At 35.8% G+C, this 22,890-nt stretch overlaps 2 protein-coding genes across 6 annotated transcripts in view; one reads left to right on the forward strand and one right to left on the reverse strand.

Annotated features, from left to right (window-relative positions):
• LOC136025399 (uncharacterized) overlaps nt 1-22,890 on the reverse strand; it is a 597,112-nt gene that overhangs the window by 229,297 nt on the left and 344,925 nt on the right. The window lies entirely within an intron of this gene.
• Nucleotides 1-22,890, forward strand: part of LOC136025352 (uncharacterized) — a 61,649-nt gene that overhangs the window by 5,714 nt on the left and 33,045 nt on the right. For both annotated transcript variants that reach the window (XM_065701301.1, XM_065701293.1), the window contains exons 2-6: nt 1,325-1,636; nt 2,896-3,297; nt 5,780-6,228; nt 10,003-10,072; nt 14,604-14,860. In XM_065701301.1, coding sequence (XP_065557373.1) covers nt 1,325-1,636; nt 2,896-3,297; nt 5,780-6,228; nt 10,003-10,072; nt 14,604-14,860 — 1,490 coding nt within the window. The remainder of the gene's footprint in view (nt 1-1,324; nt 1,637-2,895; nt 3,298-5,779; nt 6,229-10,002; nt 10,073-14,603; nt 14,861-22,890) is intronic.

Genomic DNA, 22,890 nt, shown 5'->3' on the forward strand with positions numbered 1-22,890 from the left:
CTCTCACTGAGACTATCTGTCTTGGCTTACTAAGACTTTATTTGGATTTAAAAAGTTTACTAAGAATAAGGATAAACAAACTACTTTTTTTTTATCTAGACTGATTACCAAATCTTTGTGAAATCTTTAGTGATCTATCAACTTTCAGGCGTAAAACCTAACCTTGCCACCTCAAACTTTCTTTCATCATAGCCGTAGGAAGTGGGATTAGAACCCAATTCAGTAAAGTTTTTTTATACAGTTAATCAGAAGATACATTTACAATATTTACCCAAAAAGATAACACTTACTGAAATGGAAATTAAGTTCATATTCTCCAACAATACTAATTATTCAAAATCATCACACAAATATTGAATTCTTACTATAGGTAACATTGATTATAGGTAGCATACAAATTTTTCAGTTATAACCAAGAGCTGTCCTCAGCGAAACAAAACAACAAAAATCTAAAAGTTCTTCTCAGCTCTTGGACAGCTCTACCTCCAACAACTGTCATAAGGAACAAAAGTAACAAAAAATAGACCATGATTCAAAAAATCAAAAAATATTGCAAAAAATCTTTTGTTCATCTGTGTGTTGATTGTAAGTTATATATATTTTCGATTTTATTTAGTCTTCTCTATCTTACAAAGAAAGGCTCGTGGTCATATTATTCAACTAAATATAGTTATTCTGCCATAATTTTAAATGTATTGACCATATAATGGAGTTGCTTGCCTTAGCCTCAGGCCTGAGGTACCTGTTGCATAGCGTCATGATACTGTTTTTAAACTTAGAGAGTATTTATTGGTCATGAGTTACCGCCATAGGTAACAGCATATTCATCTCAGTTTGGGTTGGAAAAATCTCAATTTCTTGATTTTTTTTTTTTTTAGATGGAAGTCTTGCCTCGTGGGTAAGATAGTTAAAATACCAAGGGAGTAATTGAGAGTAAATAAGCAAGACTAATAAGTTAAATTGATAACGCTTCTTGTTCAAACAATAACAAACAATAACAATAGACAAATAAAATAACGATAACAATCTGTTGATTCCCAAAGCTTGGAATGTGCTTTAAATTGTACAAAGTAAATGTTTGGTCTACGTCTCGTTTTTGAACTTTACCCTCGTTCTGGAAGTCTATTTATTAAGAAATGGAATTCCTTATTTTCCTAATCTCCAATATAAGACTGTATAACTTTCCACTCTACAATATTAACGAATTCCTCTTAACGAATTTCTACTTGACGAATTCAAATAATCAAATTTAATTTTCACTAGCCTTAGCAGTTTAAGCTTTGATATAAGTAACTTTATCGTAGTTATTAAGTAATCCTTTCAGGTAATGAAAGCGAAGATCATGTTCGAAAGCTCCTCGAGCGATTGGAAGAGTCCTTATTCCACTCTAATCATCCGGCCAGATCCGAAACTAACCTTTCCAGAGCCGAAAGTGAAGAACTGAAAGACTACCCTGTTTGCTTTTTACCACCCGAGACTGGTCCCTGCAATAAAATAGTTACACGATATTACTTTGATCCTGCCTTTGGGAAGTGTCTACCATTCAATTACGGTGGATGTGGGGGAAATATAAATAATTTCAAATCGCCAAAGTTTTGCCACTGGTTTTGCAATGATTATACACGTTCAGTTGAAAGTAAGACGATATTCGTTACAATTTCCTCTTATTTTGTCTTTTACCATCTTAAATCTCCTTTCTTTCGTCTTGTTCTTTCGTTCTTTCCTCTTTCGTCCGTTCTAAGGACAAAAACTCTAAAGAAATGCACAATACGAGTAAAGGAACATATTATCATTTCATATGCACGGGAACTAAAAACAAGTAAATTAAAAAAAGTCCTTGATAAGGGTCTAATGGTTGCCTGTAATAATTGCATTGAAATCAAAATCCAAATCATTTGCATTTAGGCTATAGTTTTTTGCTTTTATTTCAAATATTATAAATTTCATTTTTTATATAGTTTTTAACTTTCTCTTTTTTAACAAAACAAAAAATAAAATGTATTCATAAAAACATTATTTTAACATAGATCCTTTGGATGACGGAGCAACATATGATGTTCTAACATTTAGGCTGCAAGGCCTAAGCATCACCGAATCAGTACTTAGTTCGTCTTTGCACTGAGCTAGAACTTGATTCGTATAGCAACGGACCAAAAATTGGCTTCCTTTCCACTGACCCACCGAGGTTCGGCAGCTTGGACTTAGCATACTTTTGCCATAACATTTTAATCGAAATATAACATTAAAATAAAATAATTAATACATGGGAGAAAAATCGTTCTTTACTTATTCAACACTAATGCTTTGATTGTGATTAAACAATTTGTTATTTTATTTCATTTTTTCTTTTTCCTTTCCCACTTATATCGTTTTCCATCTGGTTTATAATATATGGGCTTGATTTTAACAATTCTTCCAAATATGTTTGAACTATATTGCGACTTCACTATAGTTTGTTTTAAATTTTCATCCGCCTGCTGAGATTATCAAATTACTGATACATCAACACTTTGGTGTTTGATGGCATCACTACATGTTTTATCAATTAGTATGCGAGAAGTCTCCATGACTAAAAGGAGGGAGAGTGCAAGTCTTTGACATCGGTCTTACCACCTTAACTTTTTGAGTTTTTAGCTTAATCAGATAGATGTTATTTCACTCATTATGTTTGCATTCCTTCTCATTTGATTTTAATTAAATTTCATTATATAATAAATTATATTTGCATAAACACATTGTAATGATATAAGCGGAGCACCGCTGATTAGCCAATCATAATAATTTCACAAGAGCTATAGTGAACTTCTTACCCCCTATTCTATTAAACTCGACCAACGACTTTCGATATCAAGTAACGGCATCCCCCTGCCCCTACTAAGAACTGTTTATATTTAGGTACTGCAAATACAACAAGTTCCCCCATTCAAAGTGCACAAGAGCCATCTAGATGTCCTCCAATACCTTTAGGAGTGGTTCATTTAGTATCTACAAATTCGTGTGCAAGTGATAACGACTGTCCATACGAATTATTATGCTGTTTTAATGGGGGTGGTAAGGAATGTCTTGAGCCGATTATGAAAATTAAACAGCATCCCTTGTGCCCTAAGCCTTTCAAAAAGGGCTATTGTACAGACAAATGCAGTGATGACTCTAGTTGTCATAGTGGGACTGTCTGTTGCTTCAGTGGATGCGGTATGGAGTGTCTTCAACCAAAAAATATTTGTGACTGGGAAAACTCTTCAGATAAGCCTTTTCACGAAGCTCCCCATCGCCCTTCAAGTACCGATCCAGAGTCAGGTAAGTCATGCTAAAAATCAACTAACCCAAAGCTTAACCTAACCAATTGAACAGAACAAGATTTAAGAAACTCTTCAAGTAAGCTTCTGCATAAGGGAGACTTTATTTTCGATCTTAGGAATTGAAAATCTTTAGATAATTTTTGTTCTTCTCTGGGAGGTGAAACTACCTTTATCTCTATGTTATACGCACTCCTGAACATAGTATCTTCATTCGTCTGTTTTAAAGAATCCTTTCATTTTCTGTTTTGTTGCAACTAGTATTGTATTTAAATAGCTGCTTGGTTTTTTGTAAAAACGTTTTGTCATATTGCCTTTAAAGAAAATAATTGAATCAATAGTTACCCTCCTGAATCAGACTCAAATGGCGGTTCTTCCTCATTCGACAGCTTTTTTTCGAAATATGCTGTTAAAATTTTGGTTACTACAGGCTAGAGTTGGCTCTGATGCCGTAACCATGATTAGGATTAAATTTTTATGCAGTTTTAAAGTATACTTTCTTTGATGATGAAGAAACAATATTTTATTATTTCATTACAACATGCAAATTAAATTCTTGCCAATATCTTCAACAAAGACCAAATGTACAGGACTTTTGATAATGAAGATTCCAACTTTCTACTGTTCGTTTTGATTCAGCGGAATATTCGAGGGGGGTAGACTCTTTTTTGAAATTCCAATAAATTTTATTTCAAAATAAATTTAACTATTAAAATTATTCTATAACTATTAGTCTATGAAATTAGTCTATAACTGTTAAAATAGTCGAAATAACAGTTACTATTCCTGAATCAGCTACAAGTGGGAGTTTTTTCTCACTACACAGGTTTTTATAAAAAAAAAGCCACTTTTAAACTTTTGGTTACCATTGGTCGTGGTTTGTTCTTTACTAGGATGTATAGGTTTACATTATAATTATCATAGCCAATAACTAAATTTTGTGTAGTTTCTAGCTTGTTTGTGGCTTTTCAAGAAATTATTAAATTTCTAAAATTTGTTTTATAGAAGAATTAAATATTACGATTTACTAATTTTACCAAATTCAGCTTAAAATGTGCAATAATTGCAAAATGGTGCTTGTCATAAATTTTTAAATGCCAAAATACCCTACAGTTTTTTTTTCAATATCAATTTGAATATTACCAAGAAAATCAATAAGTTTTCAATTTTTGTTCGTATAGTTACTAAATCTGGGTCATTCCATTTGATGTAGATTCTAATAAGGATAGATGTTATTAATAAAGATGAGAAAAATTTAGGGTTAAACATAACATTAATTTTGCGTTACAAAATTATTATATATTCTCAAATCTTTTTAACCATTAGTTGATGTTGAAAAAAAAACATCAAGTTCTTTCCTGTGTATCTTTCATTTTAGCTCCACAATGATTGTCCTAGATCCCTTATATTTACTTCATCGTCTGTATCTAATCGGTCGAATTATAAAAGAAAAATGATCAAAAATGGGGCTTTTTAAGGTCAGACGACAATACTGAAAAAACACACAAAGCGAATATTTCGAGAGGACAACCGCCTCTCTTCTTCAGTGAGAAGAAAATAGTATACTCAAGGAAAATGCTGAAGAAAACCCATCAAAACAAACGAATGCTATTGAATATACTATTTTGTTCGTGCTGAAGAAGAGAGGTGGTGGTTGTCCTCTCGAAATGTTCGCTTTGTGTGTTTTTCAGTATTCTCGTTTGGCCTTAAAGAACCCCATTTTTGATCGTTTTCTTTCTTTATAGTATGACAGGCCAATGTGGTCGAAATATCAGCTGTGTAGCTCTCAGAGTTGACTTCTTTTATTAGAAGTACACTTCTTTTATTACATATTTCTTTTGTTACTTCTTTTATTACTTCTCAGAGTACACTTCTTTTATTACACTTGCTCCAACGGTAAGGATTCATCTCAATCCCTTAGTTGTATGTCTTGTTAACTGGAATAAGCTCTCTGATTTGGTTTCAGAATGCAATTAGTTTTTCACCTCCAAGCTCGAAGGTAAAAATTTTCAAAATTTCACACTTTCAAAATTACTTTTTTCCTATAGGATTTTTCTTTGTTATCATTAGTTTTCTTTATTATCATTATTGACTGTATAGGTTTTATTTAAGCCGGTCCAATTTTTGCCTAATTATCGGAATATTTTCTTATGAATTGCTGAAATCTTTCCCTCTCTTTCTCTCTCTCTACCTTTCTCGCTCTGTCCCCTTTGTTATTTTTTATTGGTTATAAGTTTGTGTTTTTATTATTGATGGTTTTGTCTTCATTGTTTCTGAGTTATTGTTTATGACCAATTATTCACTGTTTGTGATTTAGTGTAAGTGTGTATCTTCCCGCTCTTTTGCAGTTAATGGGATCTTTGTAGGGATCAATTCTATTGTACTTGTGTTTGTTGTACAATTTGCAGGTAAAACACATATCTAATTTTATGTAAAAAAAAAAACCTAATTTGTACCATCAGCTGATTGAAAGTGTCTTACAGCTCAGTCTTCCGTGTGGTATAACGTTAAGCCGGTCATACCTGCTATAACTCATGAAGAGAGAAATCCCATGCAATACATAGACTATGAGCCCTCACCACCTTACAGATATTTCCCTGTCTCTGAGAGCCCTCCTGTTGGACACAAATTCAAGCCATTTTTACAAACGTTAGTAGAAGCTCCTTATAAAAACCGTCATCCCCATATAAATGATGATTATAGTGATGAAATTGATGATTATGATGCTGATTTTAGTGATTATGACGATGATAGTAATGAATTTCTGGATTTACACCAGCGAGTTCAAGTACATAAACCACTTCCATTTTGGATACAAAAACATTTGAGAAGAAATGAGATGAGGGAAAAGAGACTAAAGACACGCCCTAACAAACATTTCCGGTATATAGAGCCAGGACTCGCATTTTTGCTACATAGAAGAAGGAATCAGGTAAACCCTCCTTGTATATGACTAAAAATATTAAGTTTTGAATATTTCGGAACTACTTCCTTTACAAAACATGCTTAATACCTGACCAAACTATTTCATGAGGTATTTAATAAATAGCTCGACTTTTCTTGAGGAGACCAACTGTTAGAAGACGTAAGAAAAAACTACAAAATTAAATGAACTAGCCAAAAAATAAAAAGAACAACGTCATTGGTGACAATATGAGCAAGAATAAAATCAAACAAAAAACAAAAAAAAAATTCCAGAATCTTCATTAAACTTAAAACCTCAGAATTATTTCACCAGTAATAATTTAAAACTACATATATTTGTTCATGGGTAAAGCCGTGGCCCAAGATAATGAAAAAACTTGCAACAGTTGGATCTTTCGTGATTTGAAGCTACTTTGAAAATTAAAAACTACTTGTGCCACATAAAGCTTTGCATCGGCCATCTTCATTAAAAAACAAGTAGGAAATTTTTAAGAAACTTGATACTGAAAATATTTACTGAACAATTTTGATGAACTGAAGCAAAAATTTGTGTATCTGAAAATTAGTCTGTATTTTTTTCAAGAATTATTTTGAAATAGAATCTAATTACGCAAAGTAGGCCTACGCTAGCTTAAGCAAAACATGGCAGGGTAAATTGGATAGTTAACTTTGAGAAGGTAGATTCACTGGTGGTAATTCCAGCTTTCTTTATTCTCCACTAAATTTTAAAGTGGCTACCCGAGAAAACAAGTATGCATATTTTTAGGGAGATGAAAAAAATCGCCAAATGGTAGATGGCGTTAGTAATGCTAGGGCCAGTTTGCACTCATATTTGCTTCTATAGTCTTTGGTCGTGCCTTGAAACACTAGGAACTACGATTCAAACCTATCAGTCACAATGCACCCAAGGAGTGGCGACCCTCGGGTTAAATATAACCAAAAAACTGACACAGCTTTGCTATGCTCTGTTGGCCGCCTGCTAGTATATGCCCCGCCCTTTTTTTAAGTGTTTTTCTACGGTGTATTCATTCTTTGTTAGCTCTTGTTTTCACTGTTATTAACAAAGTTATAAATTTTCACTGAAAGAGAGAAACGAATTCCGTTGAATTCAGACGCTCATTCAGTTAGTGGATTTGACCACACAATTTTTCAAACATAACTGTGACAATTGTCAAAAAATCAAGGGATCTCAATGAAAATCGCACCATACGATTCAACATATCAGAAAGCCTGCTTTAGAGGTTTCATTTTCCTATCTACAAAAATGTGAAACTTCGTAGTTCTTGCCAGAAGATGGATCACAGATCCGTGTGTTTCCCCGGGAGTGGTCATATCAAACCATTGCTCCTAGAAAATCGAGATAGGGCTTGTACGACCAAAATTAAAAGTTGTAGTGCCCGTTTTAAGTCATGAAACCAATTGGAGGTCATCTAGCCACCCTTCCATGTCCATACCTCTCCCACTCTAAAGACATTCGCTCAAAAGTTTGGATTGCCATTTGGTTCACCATAGTGGAAAGATCCATTAGCTATGCCTCTATGGAAAAAATTACCCACTAGCCCCTAGGGAAAGGGCCGCCAGGCATAAAATTTACCCATTGTTTACATGTAGTGTATGTTATCGGGAAATATATGGATATTTTTTGGGGGGAGGGGGACTTTCCACGGGGAAAATTTTTCGTGGGGAGGAAAGTATCGGGGTGGTATTTTCCGGGTAAATTTTACACGAGGGGAATTTGTCAGAAATCATATGCGGATTTATTTGTTTTGTTTTATTTGTCTTATTTTCTCTTTGGCGACTCAATTTTCCATAGAGATGTTCTGGGGCATTGTCTTGGGGGAAATTTTTTGCGGTGAAAATTCTACATGTGGAATTTCTATGGGATAAACTTTCCTTTGAGAGGGGCTTCCCGGGGGATTTCTGGGAAGGTTTGAAAAACGATCGAAATTAAAGGAAAAAACAAGATTTTCAAATAAAAATAAGGAGAATTTTCCCAGAAATTGTCTGCAAGAAATTTCCTGGAAGAAAGTTTCAGCAAGGATTCTAGCAGCTTTTCAGAACTCACTTGATTCAACTATTGATAAAAATAACATTCAAATATCATTATCGAAGAAGTCGTAAAACTCAACTCTAAACAAAGGGCAGGGGTGAGTGACTGTAGCACAAACGAAGGTGAATAATGAACTGAATGATGATGTACTGAATGATGATGAAATGATAATGAACTGAACTAACATTTTGAAAATATTAGTTTTACATATGAAACTTAATAGTAAATTTTGAACCTAAAACGAATAGAGATTATACTATGACCAAGGTTGCCTGTAACGTTCTGTGACCCCTAAAACCATCGCAAATTACATGATTAAATAAGACAAAATGTTTTTTTTTTTACGGAAATTAATAAGAAACAACAAAAATTAAACGAACAGAAACTATTTCGTATATACAGGGGATTGTCCCCTCCTCAATCCCTGGCTCTTAATGCTAAACTTATTAGTATTAAACAAAAAACCTCTTATTCCAATTAAACGGCCCTTTTGTTTCAGGAGTCGGTCTAAAGAATTGGGACAGAAAGCCAAACTTTAGCGTAAAGAGGGAGTAATTGAAGAGGGAGCACCCCCCCCCCCCTCATATGCGGAATTCTGTTCGTTTTAAGCTTTAATGTTGCTCATTACTTTCAGTTGAAAAAACTTGTTTTTTGCATTTAATTCGTAATCGTTTTTCAAATAATACCGGGAAATCCGCCTCCCCTATCCTTGGAAATTCCCCACACGAAAAATTCCCATAGAAAATTCCTCTCGTGGGAAATCCCACCCCCGGAAATTTCTGTTTAGGGGGATTTTCCGGGAGGAGGATTTTCCTCGGGAGGAGTTTTCCTGCTGGGTACTTTTCTTCGGGAGATATTTTAGGGGAATTTTCTGTGGGGCGGGGAATTTTTCAGGGGAATTATTTAGTCCCATGTGTAACAACAGCTTTTTTTAAGTTCTAGTACCTCGTCTTTCTTTAGCACTCGTGTCTCTACGTCACGTTTTGCTACATTTATCACTGTTCAACCGTAACATTTTCACCTTACTCGGATGCTTCGGAGCTCATACCTTTGATTACCTATACGGTACAATATGGACAGTATATTCTTCATGGTTTCCAGACCACACTATTTGAGTTAATCATTGCTGGGAGCAATGCTGTGTTATTTTCTTAAAGTGCACCTCATTAGAAGAGGTCCTGTTTTAGCTCCATTTCACCTGCACAAGGGATGCAACATACTGTCAAAATAGTTTGTAAATCTGATAGTATTTCTGAAGGAGTTTGGATCTGGCACTTCAAAAAAGGTCCCAAGTGATCTATTTTATCCATGTTTTTACTAAGTTAATATTTAGTGTGAATGTTAAACCTGTTCCTGGCACATTGGTATGAGGACACATGAAGATTTCATAATTTATCCTATAATGTCTTACATTTTAATAAAATATTATTGTTTTAAAAGTTTTTTAAAAGCTGTGCCCCCTTGCAAAATAAAACTAAACCAATGGGAGGTAGTTATCTCATACTTATTTTACACAATGATAGCGATGCCAGTGCTAAAGACCAGTTGCATCTTTAGGCAGGCACTTTTACCGACGTCACATTCAGAAACCCTTTACCATTGCAGGTACACCCCCAATTCTCTGCTTAGAAACACGACTTATATGTTCTAACATATATAAAATGCACAATTTAAAGAACAATTACAAACATCCTATTATTATTACATATTCTTATTTGTCATTTTCCACAGGTGTTCCAAAATAGAATTCAAGGAAAAAGTGGCATCTCTTCCGCGTCAGAAGTAGAAGAATACAATTTAGGTGAGTACCAAGAATCACGGTGAACATTACGGTAAATTAGGAACTTAAACAATTATTTAATCCAAGTGGTACCCACTTTTTCTTTATATCGTCCTATCATTCCAACTTCCGTTCAGTATCTAAGCTTCCACTAATATTGCAAACCCCATGCAGTAAACTAAGGTCTAGATGTCGGCAAAGAGTTCTCCTCCCTCCTACACTTTTTGAAGCATCTACTTTAGCCAACTTCCTCAACATCTTTCATACCATTGCATTTAAAGCTTACCCCAACCTCACTCGGGCACCCGTTCTTTTCTCTTGCGTCATTGTGGTCCATTTACTAAAACTACTCTGTTGATTCTATTTTAGGGGATGCAGAGAACTTTGCAACGTTGTCTAAGTCGTTCTTTCTCATTATGGTCCATTTACTAAAACTATTCTGTTAATATAATTTTAGGGGATGCAGAGGACCTGTAAACGTTGTCTAAGTCGTTCTTTCTTATTGTGGTCCATTTACTAAAACTATTCTGTTAATATTATATTAGGGGATGCAGAGGACCTGGCAGCGCTGTCTAAGTCGTTATTTCTTATTAGGGTCCATTTGCTAAGACTATTCTGTTAATATTATTTTAGGGGATACAGAGAACCTGGCAACGTTGTTTTATGATTCGTATGTAGATTCTCGGTTTTCTTCCCTTCATTAAGGTTTTTGTCTAAAATCAATCTTAAGCAATGAGTAAAAATAAAACATAAGCTTCTGGAAGAGATGAAATGAATTTTTTGAAAAATCATGTATTTGATGGCAATGAGCTTTGACCTTACACAACCAACATACTCAGAGTTTCACCTTTATGCAACAACTATCAAGGTTTACTGTTTACTTACATGATTAGGAAAAACAGTGCAATTCTGCAGCAGTAGTTCAAAAAGCGCTATGTAGCATACTCAGCAAATGTGATGTTTCCAGTCACGTCACTCAAACTAAGTAAGTTCGACCATGGCTATGTAGAATCTTGAAAACATTTTCCGAGTCACAGTATTTCTGCCTTGTCTGTTGAATGTCTGAAAGACAAAGGGTCCATTAATAAATTCTCCCAAGGACTATCCATTATCGAGAGAAATTGAGAATTTGTGGTTTGACTATAAGATTTGTGAGATTTTCAAAGTAGATGGTATCACAGGGATCTCCCAAAGCTGCACTTCTTGTTCAAGAAACGTTTCCTGTGAGCGAACTTTTCGTGTTTTCCGAGAAGGTTATCAAGAATATTCTTGGGGCTACCCTTTCTTGAACTTCAAGAAGAAAATTTTGCCCCGTTTAATCGAAAAAACAAAATTCAGTTTCATTAAAATTGAATATATCTGTCTCCGACATAAAATGAGATAGATTGTTTCATTAAGCCGTTTACCTAATTAATCAAACGGGTCCAATTAGTTAATTGACTTAATAAACACCGGTTATTGTCATCAACAAGTGCGTATATCGACCTCTCGGGAGAAGGAAGAAAGTAATTGCATAGCCTGGCAATTGGTTACAAATATAAATAATAAATGTAAGAAATGTTTTTTCTTTTATAGGTCCATCAGTTCTATGCAATGAAAGTGTTTTGGGTTTTATAGCGATAGTATTTGATGCAGAATTCATACGCATAACTGAATATATGCATATATACGGCAAACTAGGGAGACCTTGAAATCCCCTTGATACTTTCGTTTTAATTTTTATCATAAGAATGTGTAAAATAGTGACCTATATTCGCAAGGCGCTACCTATTTGAATGTTTTTTTAGACAAACAAATATAAAAAAAATCCCACAGTAAGTAAAGTCATTGATTAAACATTCAGTAATTAAACAAATGCTCCATGACCTGTAAAGGAGGGGACTCATAAAAAAATACATAAACATTAAGTATCTAAACAACTACTGCATAAAACAAACATTTGTTTTATCTGCATAAAAAAGAGACAGAGAGAGAGGGACAGTGTACCAATTACTTCCCACAGTCCCCCCAAAAAATAATCCAAAAAATTAAGATTTAACCCATATTTACGTACAATATACAAAACTGGTTTTTTCTTCATAAATATAACAATTTAAAGACTCACTTATGGGATTTTCTATAAGTCTCTTAATTAATATATCTGTTAAGCCTTTGGCAAAATCAATTAAATCCAGGCTGTAGGACAAAAAGGGTCGAGTTACTTACAGTATATTACCACGAACTGTTTGATCAATCTTCAAACACAGATACCAGGTAGTAGAGTAAAAAATAAAGACCAACCGTTTCTAAAACATAAATATGAAAATAGTACTAAACTTTACAAGAAAATAGTATGGAAAGAATAACCGAATTATAACTTTCGGCTATAATATACATTTTCTTATGAATCACATTCTGGGTTCGCTTCCGTTTTAAACAACCTCGCCTGCCAAAAATCACTCCATGGAAAGTTCCTCTCGTATAAAATCTCTGAATGTCCGGGACAATTTGATCCTCGCTGACTATTCCCCCTGGAAATTTCATACAATTTGGCTAAAAAAATTATCCTAAGTCTATTATTTATCGTTACTAAAACAGTAATGAATATACAAAAACTGTGTTTTTCTTCATAAATATACCAATTTAAAGACTTACTTACGGGATTTCCTACAAGTCTCTTAATTAATATATCTCTTAAGCCTTTGGCAAAATCAATTAAATCTAGGCTGTAGGACAAAAATTGTATAACCTCGCTATTAGTCATCAATGAGATAAATGCTTGTTCTTTTATAAATACATCCGTTCAAAAGCTTTCTGAAAGTATTTTGTGTCTTATAGCTGCACAATGCTTTCTAATGCAGAATCTGTGCATATATCTCTTGAATTTTACCAAATCCAAACTAATAGAATCAGCAGCTTTTACGCACAAATTTTCTCTCCATGGTTAGCTCCACTTTAAATGACCAGATTGACCCGTGTAATATTAAAAGAAAAAAAAGGCACGTTATTTCACAGTATAAACAACTTCAGGTGATAAAACATAACATCAAAATTTAACAAAGAAACTTGACTTATGATTTCAATTTCTGAATATTATTTATAACATAAAAATCAAAAGTTCCTCCTAGACCATGTTTTTTATACTCGAAATAGACATTTCGTGGAAATTTATTTAATCGACGTCCCTTTCCCCCATTGGCCCTGTAGCATCTAGTATTGAACCCCCGGTCACTGCATTGCCAATCAGATACCAATCTACTGCGCTACTACAGGTGTGTATACGATTTAACCCCCTAATAGTTCCCTCAAATAATACCAGTGTTGATAAATACACTTTAAAGTTTTGCTGAGTTGAAAACGGGAACCTGAAAACGATTTCTGTCGGACCTGCTCGACACACGCTTTAAACCCGGTGCCTTAAAACACAACTCAAGATTTTCCCATGCTAATTTAGCCCTAATTTAAGCAGACTGGATTTTCACTTCAAATAATTCTTGAAAGTGTAAAATGCTGAGAAATTTTAGTTTTTATTTATCGAGTAGTGTCATCTTTGATCCTATTCCATTAGATTAACCATATGAAATAAACAATTTTATTTTAAGTTTTCTAATTTTTATTGAGGTCACCAGACACTACACGGTAGGTGGCCCAATTTTAATCCTTATTTTCCCATGTCCAAATCTCCCAAGATCCAGCACATGTAGATGTCCCATTCTCTTTTGCATGGACACTTTTTATAGGTATACCCAATGCAAAGGAGAATGGATAGGTTAAACTGATGTCTAAAATTTCTACACCCGCGTCTTTTGTTTTTCTTTCCGTATCTGTCATACAATTGACCAGTAAGAAATATGTGTGTGACTTCAATTTTCTTAGTAAACTCCCACTCTTTCTTAGCTATAGTTAATTAGCTACTTTATCCCTAACCTACCTAACAGGATGATCCTGGGTGCTTAATTTCGGTCAAGATGGCACCCCACTCAGTTGACATTTAATATTTTTTTCACGACTATTAGAATTTAAGCATGCAAATAACTTTTAAGCAGAGGAGGAGCAGTATTTGTAGCCGCGTTGGCCTCAGATGAGTTGCTGCAGCTGTGAGTTGTTAGTAGTAGTACTAGGGCAAACTTTTACTAACTGTAAGAGTAACAAACTTTGTATATAAAACAATATATTATCTACTCAAAAAGTCTATCTGCTACTACTAACAACTCACTGCGTCACCAAACCACCTGAGACTAACACATCTGCGCATGCTTCTCCTCCACCCCAATCTATTCAAGCCTCTTCAACCTTGCACATAAAAGCGCTATTCGCTTGGAATCTTCATATGAAGTGGATTCAATTTCATCATCAGACATTTTTGTACCCACGTCTTTTATTTTGCTTCAACCTATTTGTCATATTTTGATCATTAATAAATACGCATGTGACTCCGCTTTCTTAGTGAAATTTCCTCTGACTTAGCTAGAGCTAATTAACACCCCTCCCATCCTCTAAGCAGCCAATCATGGGTACTTCCTATAGTGTGTTTGTTTTATGTATGTTACATTTCTTGACTTTTCTTTTTCAGATGATGTGCTGAAAACTTACAATAAAATATGTACTCTACCTCCCATCCAGGGGAATATAAGTTGCGCAGCTATCATACCCATGTGGACTTACAACGCTACGCTATGTGTCTGCCAAAAATACATATATGGAGGATGTCGCGGCACAGAAAACCTTTTTGAGTCCAGAGATGAATGTGTAGAAAAGTGTAACCCCTGCAACCTTCCTGTGGATAAAGGAAAGGGTAATTCAACCTTGAAAAGATACGCGTACGATAAGGTAAATTCTCTTTTATAAAGTTCTTCTCGCAGAAAAATTGCGCAGTTATTCCTCACCAATTTGGAAAATTGTTGTGTTACGTCCATAAGCTTTCAAAAGTCGATATGTAGCCTAAATCATTATTTAATGCCAATCCGTCAATTAGGCTATATGCATATATGGTCTTGCAAGGCATCAGCCCCGTTTCTGAAAAAGTCTTACTATTGGCTACTGCAATGATAAGAAAATAACTGTATCAAAATCGCTTCCTGCGATTTGATCAAGCCCGGGCCCTCAAAAAGAAAGTAAGGTAAACTTAGAATTGTCAGTTCTGTGTTTTGTCCACTGAAATTGGGTATCAAGGTTATGATATCGGGTATCTTTAATATCAGGGTATCATTATTCCCTGACACACTGACATCGGAGGTTGCTGAAAAAACATTTTCTAGTTTCATAGTTTTACGAACATCTTTCCTTAAAAATGGATTTTCGTAAATCTCAAAGTTGCGCTTTATGATGAAATATCCTTTTTCGATAAATTAATTTAGATTTTTCATGACACAATACCTGTACCATAGTACAATATTTGCACTATATAGCAACTGGACGTAGCAGCAAGCCACCTGAAGAGAACACAGCCACGCACACTCCTCCTCCATCCCAATCTATTCAAAGCTCCCTTCTTTACATCCTTCTAGGAAGTTCGCATTTCCTTTATATATTTCTTTATGGCATCCTCCCACCCCAACTGCGGACGACCAGAGTTTCGTTTAGTCCTAGACCGTTGGTCGAAAAGGACAATCTTTGGCAATCAGTCATTCTTCATCCGCATAATGCGCACTGGCCAAATCAATCTTTCTCTCATTATAGCCCTAGAAAGTGGGGTTGAACCATATTTTTCGCACAGCTTGCTGTTTAAATACGGTCAGTAAGCTGGGTACCCAGAAAAATCCGTAGACAATTTCTCTGGAAAATCTAGCAAATCTTCACCCGCTTTTCGGAGCGCCCAGCTTCAGAGCCATATTTGACACTGTCATCACTGTAGCTTCCAATATTCTAATCTTTGTTTGCAGGCTTATCTTCCTATTCTTCCAAACGTCTTAGAACTTTTAAAAAGCCAAATCCATCAAAATGATCCATTAAAAGGGGGATAGAACACAACCTTGCTTAATTATTGATTTAATATGAAAGCAGTTGCTAACCTTATTTCCTACCTTAACCACAGCACGGTTACTCTCATACATAGCACTAATCACTTTAATGTATTGTCTGTTATACCACACAAGGATGAAACCTTTGCTAAAGCTCATCTATCAACAGAATCGAACGCTTACTCATAATCTATAAAACTGAGGAGCAAAGGTGTTTGATAACTCAGGCACGTTTCAATTATTAACCTAAGAGTGAAAATATGGTGGACACATCCTCTACCTTTTTTAAAACCATGCTTTTCTTCTCTTAAAACCTTATCTACAGCATCTCACATTCTAAAAAGTATTGTATTACTAAGTAATTTGCTACCTACAGAGACCAGACTAATGCCTCAATAATTACCACAATCACTCTATCACCTTTCTTATACAGTGGTTTAATTAAGGTTTTCTTAAATTGCTAGGTACCTCCCCTTTTTCTAAAATTACATTCATAAATCTTCAGTAGCTTATTTCTAACCTCAGAGCCTTAAAAATATTTCCAAGGTCAATAAGAAAACAATTTCTAGGTTGACTATCCTATTCTCTCAAACTTTCAAAGCTTGGAAGATTATGGGAAAGTTGGTATGTATGTCCTTTTCCTGTGTTTACAAAAGAAAAAACATTTGGTTTCTGATCCGACTCATGTCTTGGGATTCGTAGTGTCAAATAATAAGGTTAGGGATGAGTTCACTTAATTTTTTCTCAAGGCTGAAAAAGGATCAGGGATGAGCATGAATCTTAAAGTGAAGCATTGAAACCAATTCTCTACTTATTGACAAAGTAACTGGATATGTCCTTATAGAAAATGTCAAGGTGTAGAATTAAGGAATAGGATGGTAGGAACATTAATTTGGGTCCCATTTTTGGCTGTCGACAAATTTCAGAGTTTATTCACGTAGTATGATAATCTATCAAATTTGTGGGAAGCCACAGTCTTCGCATTTTACCAAAGCCGTGCCGTTTGAGCTATGCACTCTGCCGGGAGTAGGTCACACTTATGTTGAAATTATTGTAAAAAATAAAAGAACCAGAACCAGCCTTATCTAACTATCAAAATTTATGTTGTAATCCTTCTTCATTAAAATATGGCAAAACTTTAGACATTAAGAACAAGAGCTAAGAGCTCATATGGCAATTGTGACGAGGTCAGAAGAGCTAAGAGCCAAGAGCTCATATGGTCTGAGCTCTAACAGAATTCTAAGAATCAATAGATTGATTCAAAAGAAAAATCAGAGGCTTAATGCCGGTTGGGATTTTTATAAGAGCTCTGAGTCACGATATCAAAATTCATTAAGATCCGATCAGCCACTCGTAAGTTATAAATACCTCATTATTTTCTAATTTTTCCTCTCCCTCTAACCCTTCAATGGTCGAATCTGGGAAAACGACATTATCAAGTCACTTTATGCAGCTTCCTGACACGCCTACCAATTTTCATCGTCCTAGCAAGTCTAGAAGCACCAAACTCACCAAAGCACTGATACCCTTCCTCCAATTCCCCCAAAGAGAGCGAATCCAGTACGGTTTCGTCAATGACATATCTACGATATTTGCTTATTCTATCCACCAAGCTTCATCCCGATTCCTCTACTCTAAGTGTTTTCCAAGATTTCTGATTTCCCCCTCCAACTCCACCCAATGTCAAAAGATCTGGTCAGGATTTGAAATAAGAGCTCTGAGACATGAATTTCTTCTAAATATCAAATTTCATTAAGATCCGGTCACCCATTCTTAAGTTAAAAATACCTCAATTATTCTAATTTTTCCGAATTAAGACCCCCCAGCTCCCCCAAAGAGAACGGATCCGTTTCAATTATGTCAATCACGTATCTAACACTTGTGCTTATTCTTCCCATCAAGTTTCATCCCGATCTCTCCACTCTAAGCGTTTTCTGGGATTTCTGTTTCCCTCCTCCAACCCCCTATGTCACCGGATCCCATTCAAGTAGAAAATGGAGCATCTGAGACATAATATCCTTCTATATATTAAGTTTCATTAAGATTCAATCACCTATTCGTAAGATACAAATACTCCAATTTTCACGTTTTCTAAGAATTCCCGTTTTCCCCTCTAACTCCCCCCAATGTCACAGGATCTGGTTGGAATTTAAAATCTGAGCTTTAAAGCACAAGATCCTTCTAAATATCAAATTTCATTAAGATATGATCACCCATTCGTAAGTTACAAATACCTCTTTTTTCGAATTACCCCCCCCCCCCCAACTCCACCAAAGAGAGCGGATCCGGTCTGGTTATATCAGTCACGTATCTTAGACTTGCTTTTATTCTTCCCATCCAGTTTCATCCTGATCTCTCCACTTCAAGCATCTTCTAAAATTTCCGATCCCCCAAACTGCCCCCCCCCCTCAATGGCACTGGATCCGGTTGATATTTAAAATAAAAGATCTGAGTTACGAGGTTCTTCTAAATATGAAGTTTCATGAAGATCTGATCACTCTTTCGTAAGTTAAAAATACGTCATTTTTTCTAATTTTTCAGAATTAACCCCCCTCCCCCCAATTCCCCCAAATAGAGCGGATCCGTTCCAATTATATCAATCACGTATCTAAGAGTTCTGCTTATATTTCCTACCAAGTTTCATCCCAATCCCTCCACTCTAAGCGTTTCCCATGATTTTAGGTCCCCCCAAACTCCCCCCCAATGTCACCAGATCCGGTCGGGATTTAAAATAAGAGCTTTGAGACACGATATCCTTCTAAATGTCAAATTTCATTGAGATCCGATCACCCGTTCGTAAGTTAAAAATACCTCATTTTTTCTAATTTAACAGAATTAACCCTCCACCCCCCCCCCCCCAACTGCCCCAAAGACAGCGGATCCGTTTTGGTTATGTCAATCATGCATCTAGGACTTGTGCTTGTTTTTCCCACCAAGTTTCATCCCGATCCCTCCACTCCAAGTGTTTTCCAAGATTTTTGGTTTCCCCTTCCCAACCCCCCCCCCCCCCCCCAATGTCACCAGATCAAGTCGGGATTTAAAATAAGAGCTTTGAGACACGATATTCTTCCAAACATCAAATTTCATGAAGATCTGATCAACCGTTCATAAGTTAAAAATACTTCATTTTTTCTATTTTTTCCGAATTAACCGTTCCCCCTTCCCCCCCCCCAAGGATGGTCAAATCGGGAAATGACTATTTCAAATTTAATCTGGTCTAGTCCCTGATACGCCTGCCAAATTTCATCGTCCTAGCTTACCTGGAAGTGCCTAAAGTAGCAAAACCGGGATCGACAGACCGACAGAATTGCGATTGCTACATGGCACTTGGTTGATACCAAGTGCCATAAAAATGGGTTACCTAGGCTCACAACACTGTTGCTTTTTTCCAGTGATTATGGCAAAATTTCTGAATTTCTGACGAAGTCACTGCTCTAGAAGGGGAAGGGGTGGGTAGAGATAGGAAACTAAAATATATTCTTAAACTTTAATATTTAGTATAACACTGTCATAAAACAAATCTTTAATGTAAATTCTATTAGTAAGAAAAAAAAATTCTCCCAGTACATGAAGACGGCCATGGAAAACAGTAATTTGTTGGTTGACTTTCAAACTTTCAAACTATTCTCTCAAACTTTCAAAGCTTGGGAGATTATGGGAAAGTTGGTATGTATGTCCTTTTCCTGTGTTTACAAAAGAAAAAGCATTTGGTTTCTGATCCAACTCATGTCTTGGGAGTCGTAGTGTCAAATAATAAGGTTAGGGATGAGTTCACTTAATTTTTTTCTCAAGGCTGAAAAAGGATCAGGGATGAGCATGAATCTTAAAGTGAAGCATTGAAACCAATTCTCTACTTATTGACAAAATAACTGGATATGTCCTTATAGAAAATGTCAAGGTGTAGAATTAAGGAATAGGATGGTAGGAACATTAATTTGGGTCCCATTTTTGGCTGTCGACAAATTTCAGAGTTTATTCACGTAGTATGATAATCTATCAAATTTGTGGGAAGCCACAGTCCTCGCATTTTACCAAAGCCGTGCCGTTTGAGCTATGCACTCTGCCGGGAGTAGGTCACACTTATGTTGTAATTATTGTAAAAAATAAAAGAACCAGAACCAGCCTTATCTAACTATCAAAATTTATGTTGTAATCCTTCTATACCCTTCTTCATTAAAATATGGCAAAACTTTAGACATTAAGAACAAGAGCTAAGAGCTCATATGGCAATTGTGACGAGGTCAGAAGAGCTAAGAGCCAAGAGCTCATATGGTATGAGCTCTAACAGAATTCTAAGAATCAATAGATTGATTCAAAAGAAAAATCAGAGGCTTAATGCCGGTTGGGATTTTTATAAGAGCTCTGAGTCACGATATCAAAATTCATTAAGATCCGATCAGCCACTCTTAAGTTATAAATACCTCATTATTTTCTAATTTTTCCTCTCCCTCTAACCCTTCAATGGTCGAATCTGGGAAAACGACATTATCAAGTCACTTTATGCAGCTTCCTGACACGCCTACCAATTTTCATCGTCCTAGCAAGTCTAGAAGCACCAAACTCACCAAAGCACTGATACCCTTCCTCCAATTCAACCAAAGAGAGCGAATCCAGTACGGTTTCGTCAATCACGTATCTACGATATTTGCTTATTCTATGCACCAAGCTTCATCCCGATTCCTCTACTCTAAGCGTTTTCCAAGATTTCTGATTTCCCCCTCCAACTCCACCCAATGTCAAAAGATGTGGTCAGGATTTGAAATAAGAGCTCTGAGACATGAATTTCTTCTAAATATCAAATTTCATTAAGATCCGGTCACCCATTCTTAAGTTAAAAATACCTCAATTATTCTAATTTTTCCGAATTAAGACCCCCCAGCTCCCCCAAAGAGAACGGATCCGTTTCAATTATGTCAATCACGTATCTAGAACTTGTGCTTATTCTTCCCATCAAGTTTCATCCCGATCTCTCCACTCTAAGCGTTTTCTGGGATTTCTGTTTCCCTCCTCCAACCCCCTATGTCACCGGATCCCATTCAAGTAGAAAATGGAGCAGCTGAGACATAATATCCTTCTATATATTAAGTTTCATTAAGATTCAATCACCTATTCGTAAGATACAAATACTCCAATTTTCACGTTTTCTAAGAATTCCCGTTTTCCCCTCCAACTCCCCCCAATGTCACCGGATCTGGTTGGAATTTAAAATCTGAGCTTTAAAGCACAAGATCCTTCTAAATATCAAATTTCATTAAGATATGATCACCCGTTCGTAAGTTACAAATACCTCTTTTTTCGAATTACCCCCCCCCCCCCCAACTCCACCAAAGAGAGCGGATCCGGTCTGGTTATATCAGTCACGTATCTTAGACTTGCTTTTTTTCTTCCCATCCAGTTTCATCCTGATCTCTCCACTTCAAGCATCTTCTAAAATTTCCGATCCCCCCAACTGCCCCCCCCCCCTCAATGGCACTGGATCCGGTTGATATTTAAAATAAAAGATCTGAGTTACGAGGTTCTTCTAAATATGAAGTTTCATGAAGATCTGATCACTCTTTCGTAAGTAAAAAATACGTCATTTTTTCTAATTTTTCAGAATTAACCCCCCTCCCCCCAATTCCCCCAAATAGAGCGGATCCGTTCCAATTATATCAATCACGTATCTAAGAGTTCTGCTTATATTTCCTACCAAGTTTCATCCCAATCCCTCCACTCTAAGCGTTTCCCATGATTTTAGGTCCCCCCCAAACTCCCCCCCAATGTCACCAGATCCGGTCGGGATTTAAAATAAGAGCTTTGAGACACGATATCCTTCTAAATGTCAAATTTCATTGAGATCCGATCACCCGTTCGTAAGTTAAAAATACCTCATTTTTTCTAATTTAACAGAATTAACCCTCCATCCCCCCCCCAACTGCCCCAAAGACAGCGGATCCGTTTTGGTTATGTCAATCATGCATCTAGGACTTGTGATTGTTTTTCCCACCAAGTTTCATCCCGATCCCTCCACTCCAAGTGTTTTCCAAGATTTTTGGTTTCCCCTTCCCAACCCCCCCCCCCAATGTCACCAGATCCAGTCGGGATTTAAAATAAGAGCTTTGAGACACGATATCCTTCCAAACATCAAATTTCATGAAGATCTGATCAACCGTTCATAAGTTAAAAATACTTCATTTTTTCTATTTTTTCCGAATTAACCAGGTTGATACCAAGTGCCATAAAAATGGGTTACCTAGGCTCACAACACTGTTGCTTTTTTCCAGTGATTATGGCAAAATTTCTGAATTTCTGACGAAGTCACTGCTCTAGAAGGGGAAGGGGTGGGTAGAGATAGGAAACTAAAATATATTCTTAAACTTTAATATTTAGTATAACACTGTCATAAAACAAATCTTTAATGTAAATTCTATTAGTAAGAAAAAAAAATTCTCCCAGTACATGAAGACGGCCATGGAAAACAGTAATTTGTTGGTTGACTTTCAAACTTTCAAACTATTCTCTCAAACTTTCAAAGCTTGGAAGATTATGGGAAAGTTGGTATGTATGTCCTTTTCCTGTGTTTACAAAAGAAAAAGCATTTGGTTTCTGATCCGACTCATGTCTTGGGATTCGTAGTGTCAAATAATAAGGTTAGTGATGAGTTCACTTAATTTTTTTCTCAAGGCTGAAAAAGGATCAGGGATGAGCACGAATCTTAAAGTGAAGCATTGAAACCAATTCTCTACTTATTGACAAAGTAACTGGATATGTCCTTATAGAAAATGTCAAGGTGTAGAATTAAGGAATAGGATGGTAGGAACATTATTTTGGGTCCCATTTTTGGCTGTCGACAAATTTCAGAGTTTATTCACGTAGTATGATAATCTATCAAATTTGTGGGAAGCCACAGTCCTCGCATTT

The sequence above is a fragment of the Artemia franciscana genome, chromosome 1, assembly GCF_032884065.1.
Source record: "Artemia franciscana chromosome 1, ASM3288406v1, whole genome shotgun sequence".
In the NCBI taxonomy this organism is placed as follows: Eukaryota; Metazoa; Arthropoda; class Branchiopoda; order Anostraca; family Artemiidae; genus Artemia; species Artemia franciscana.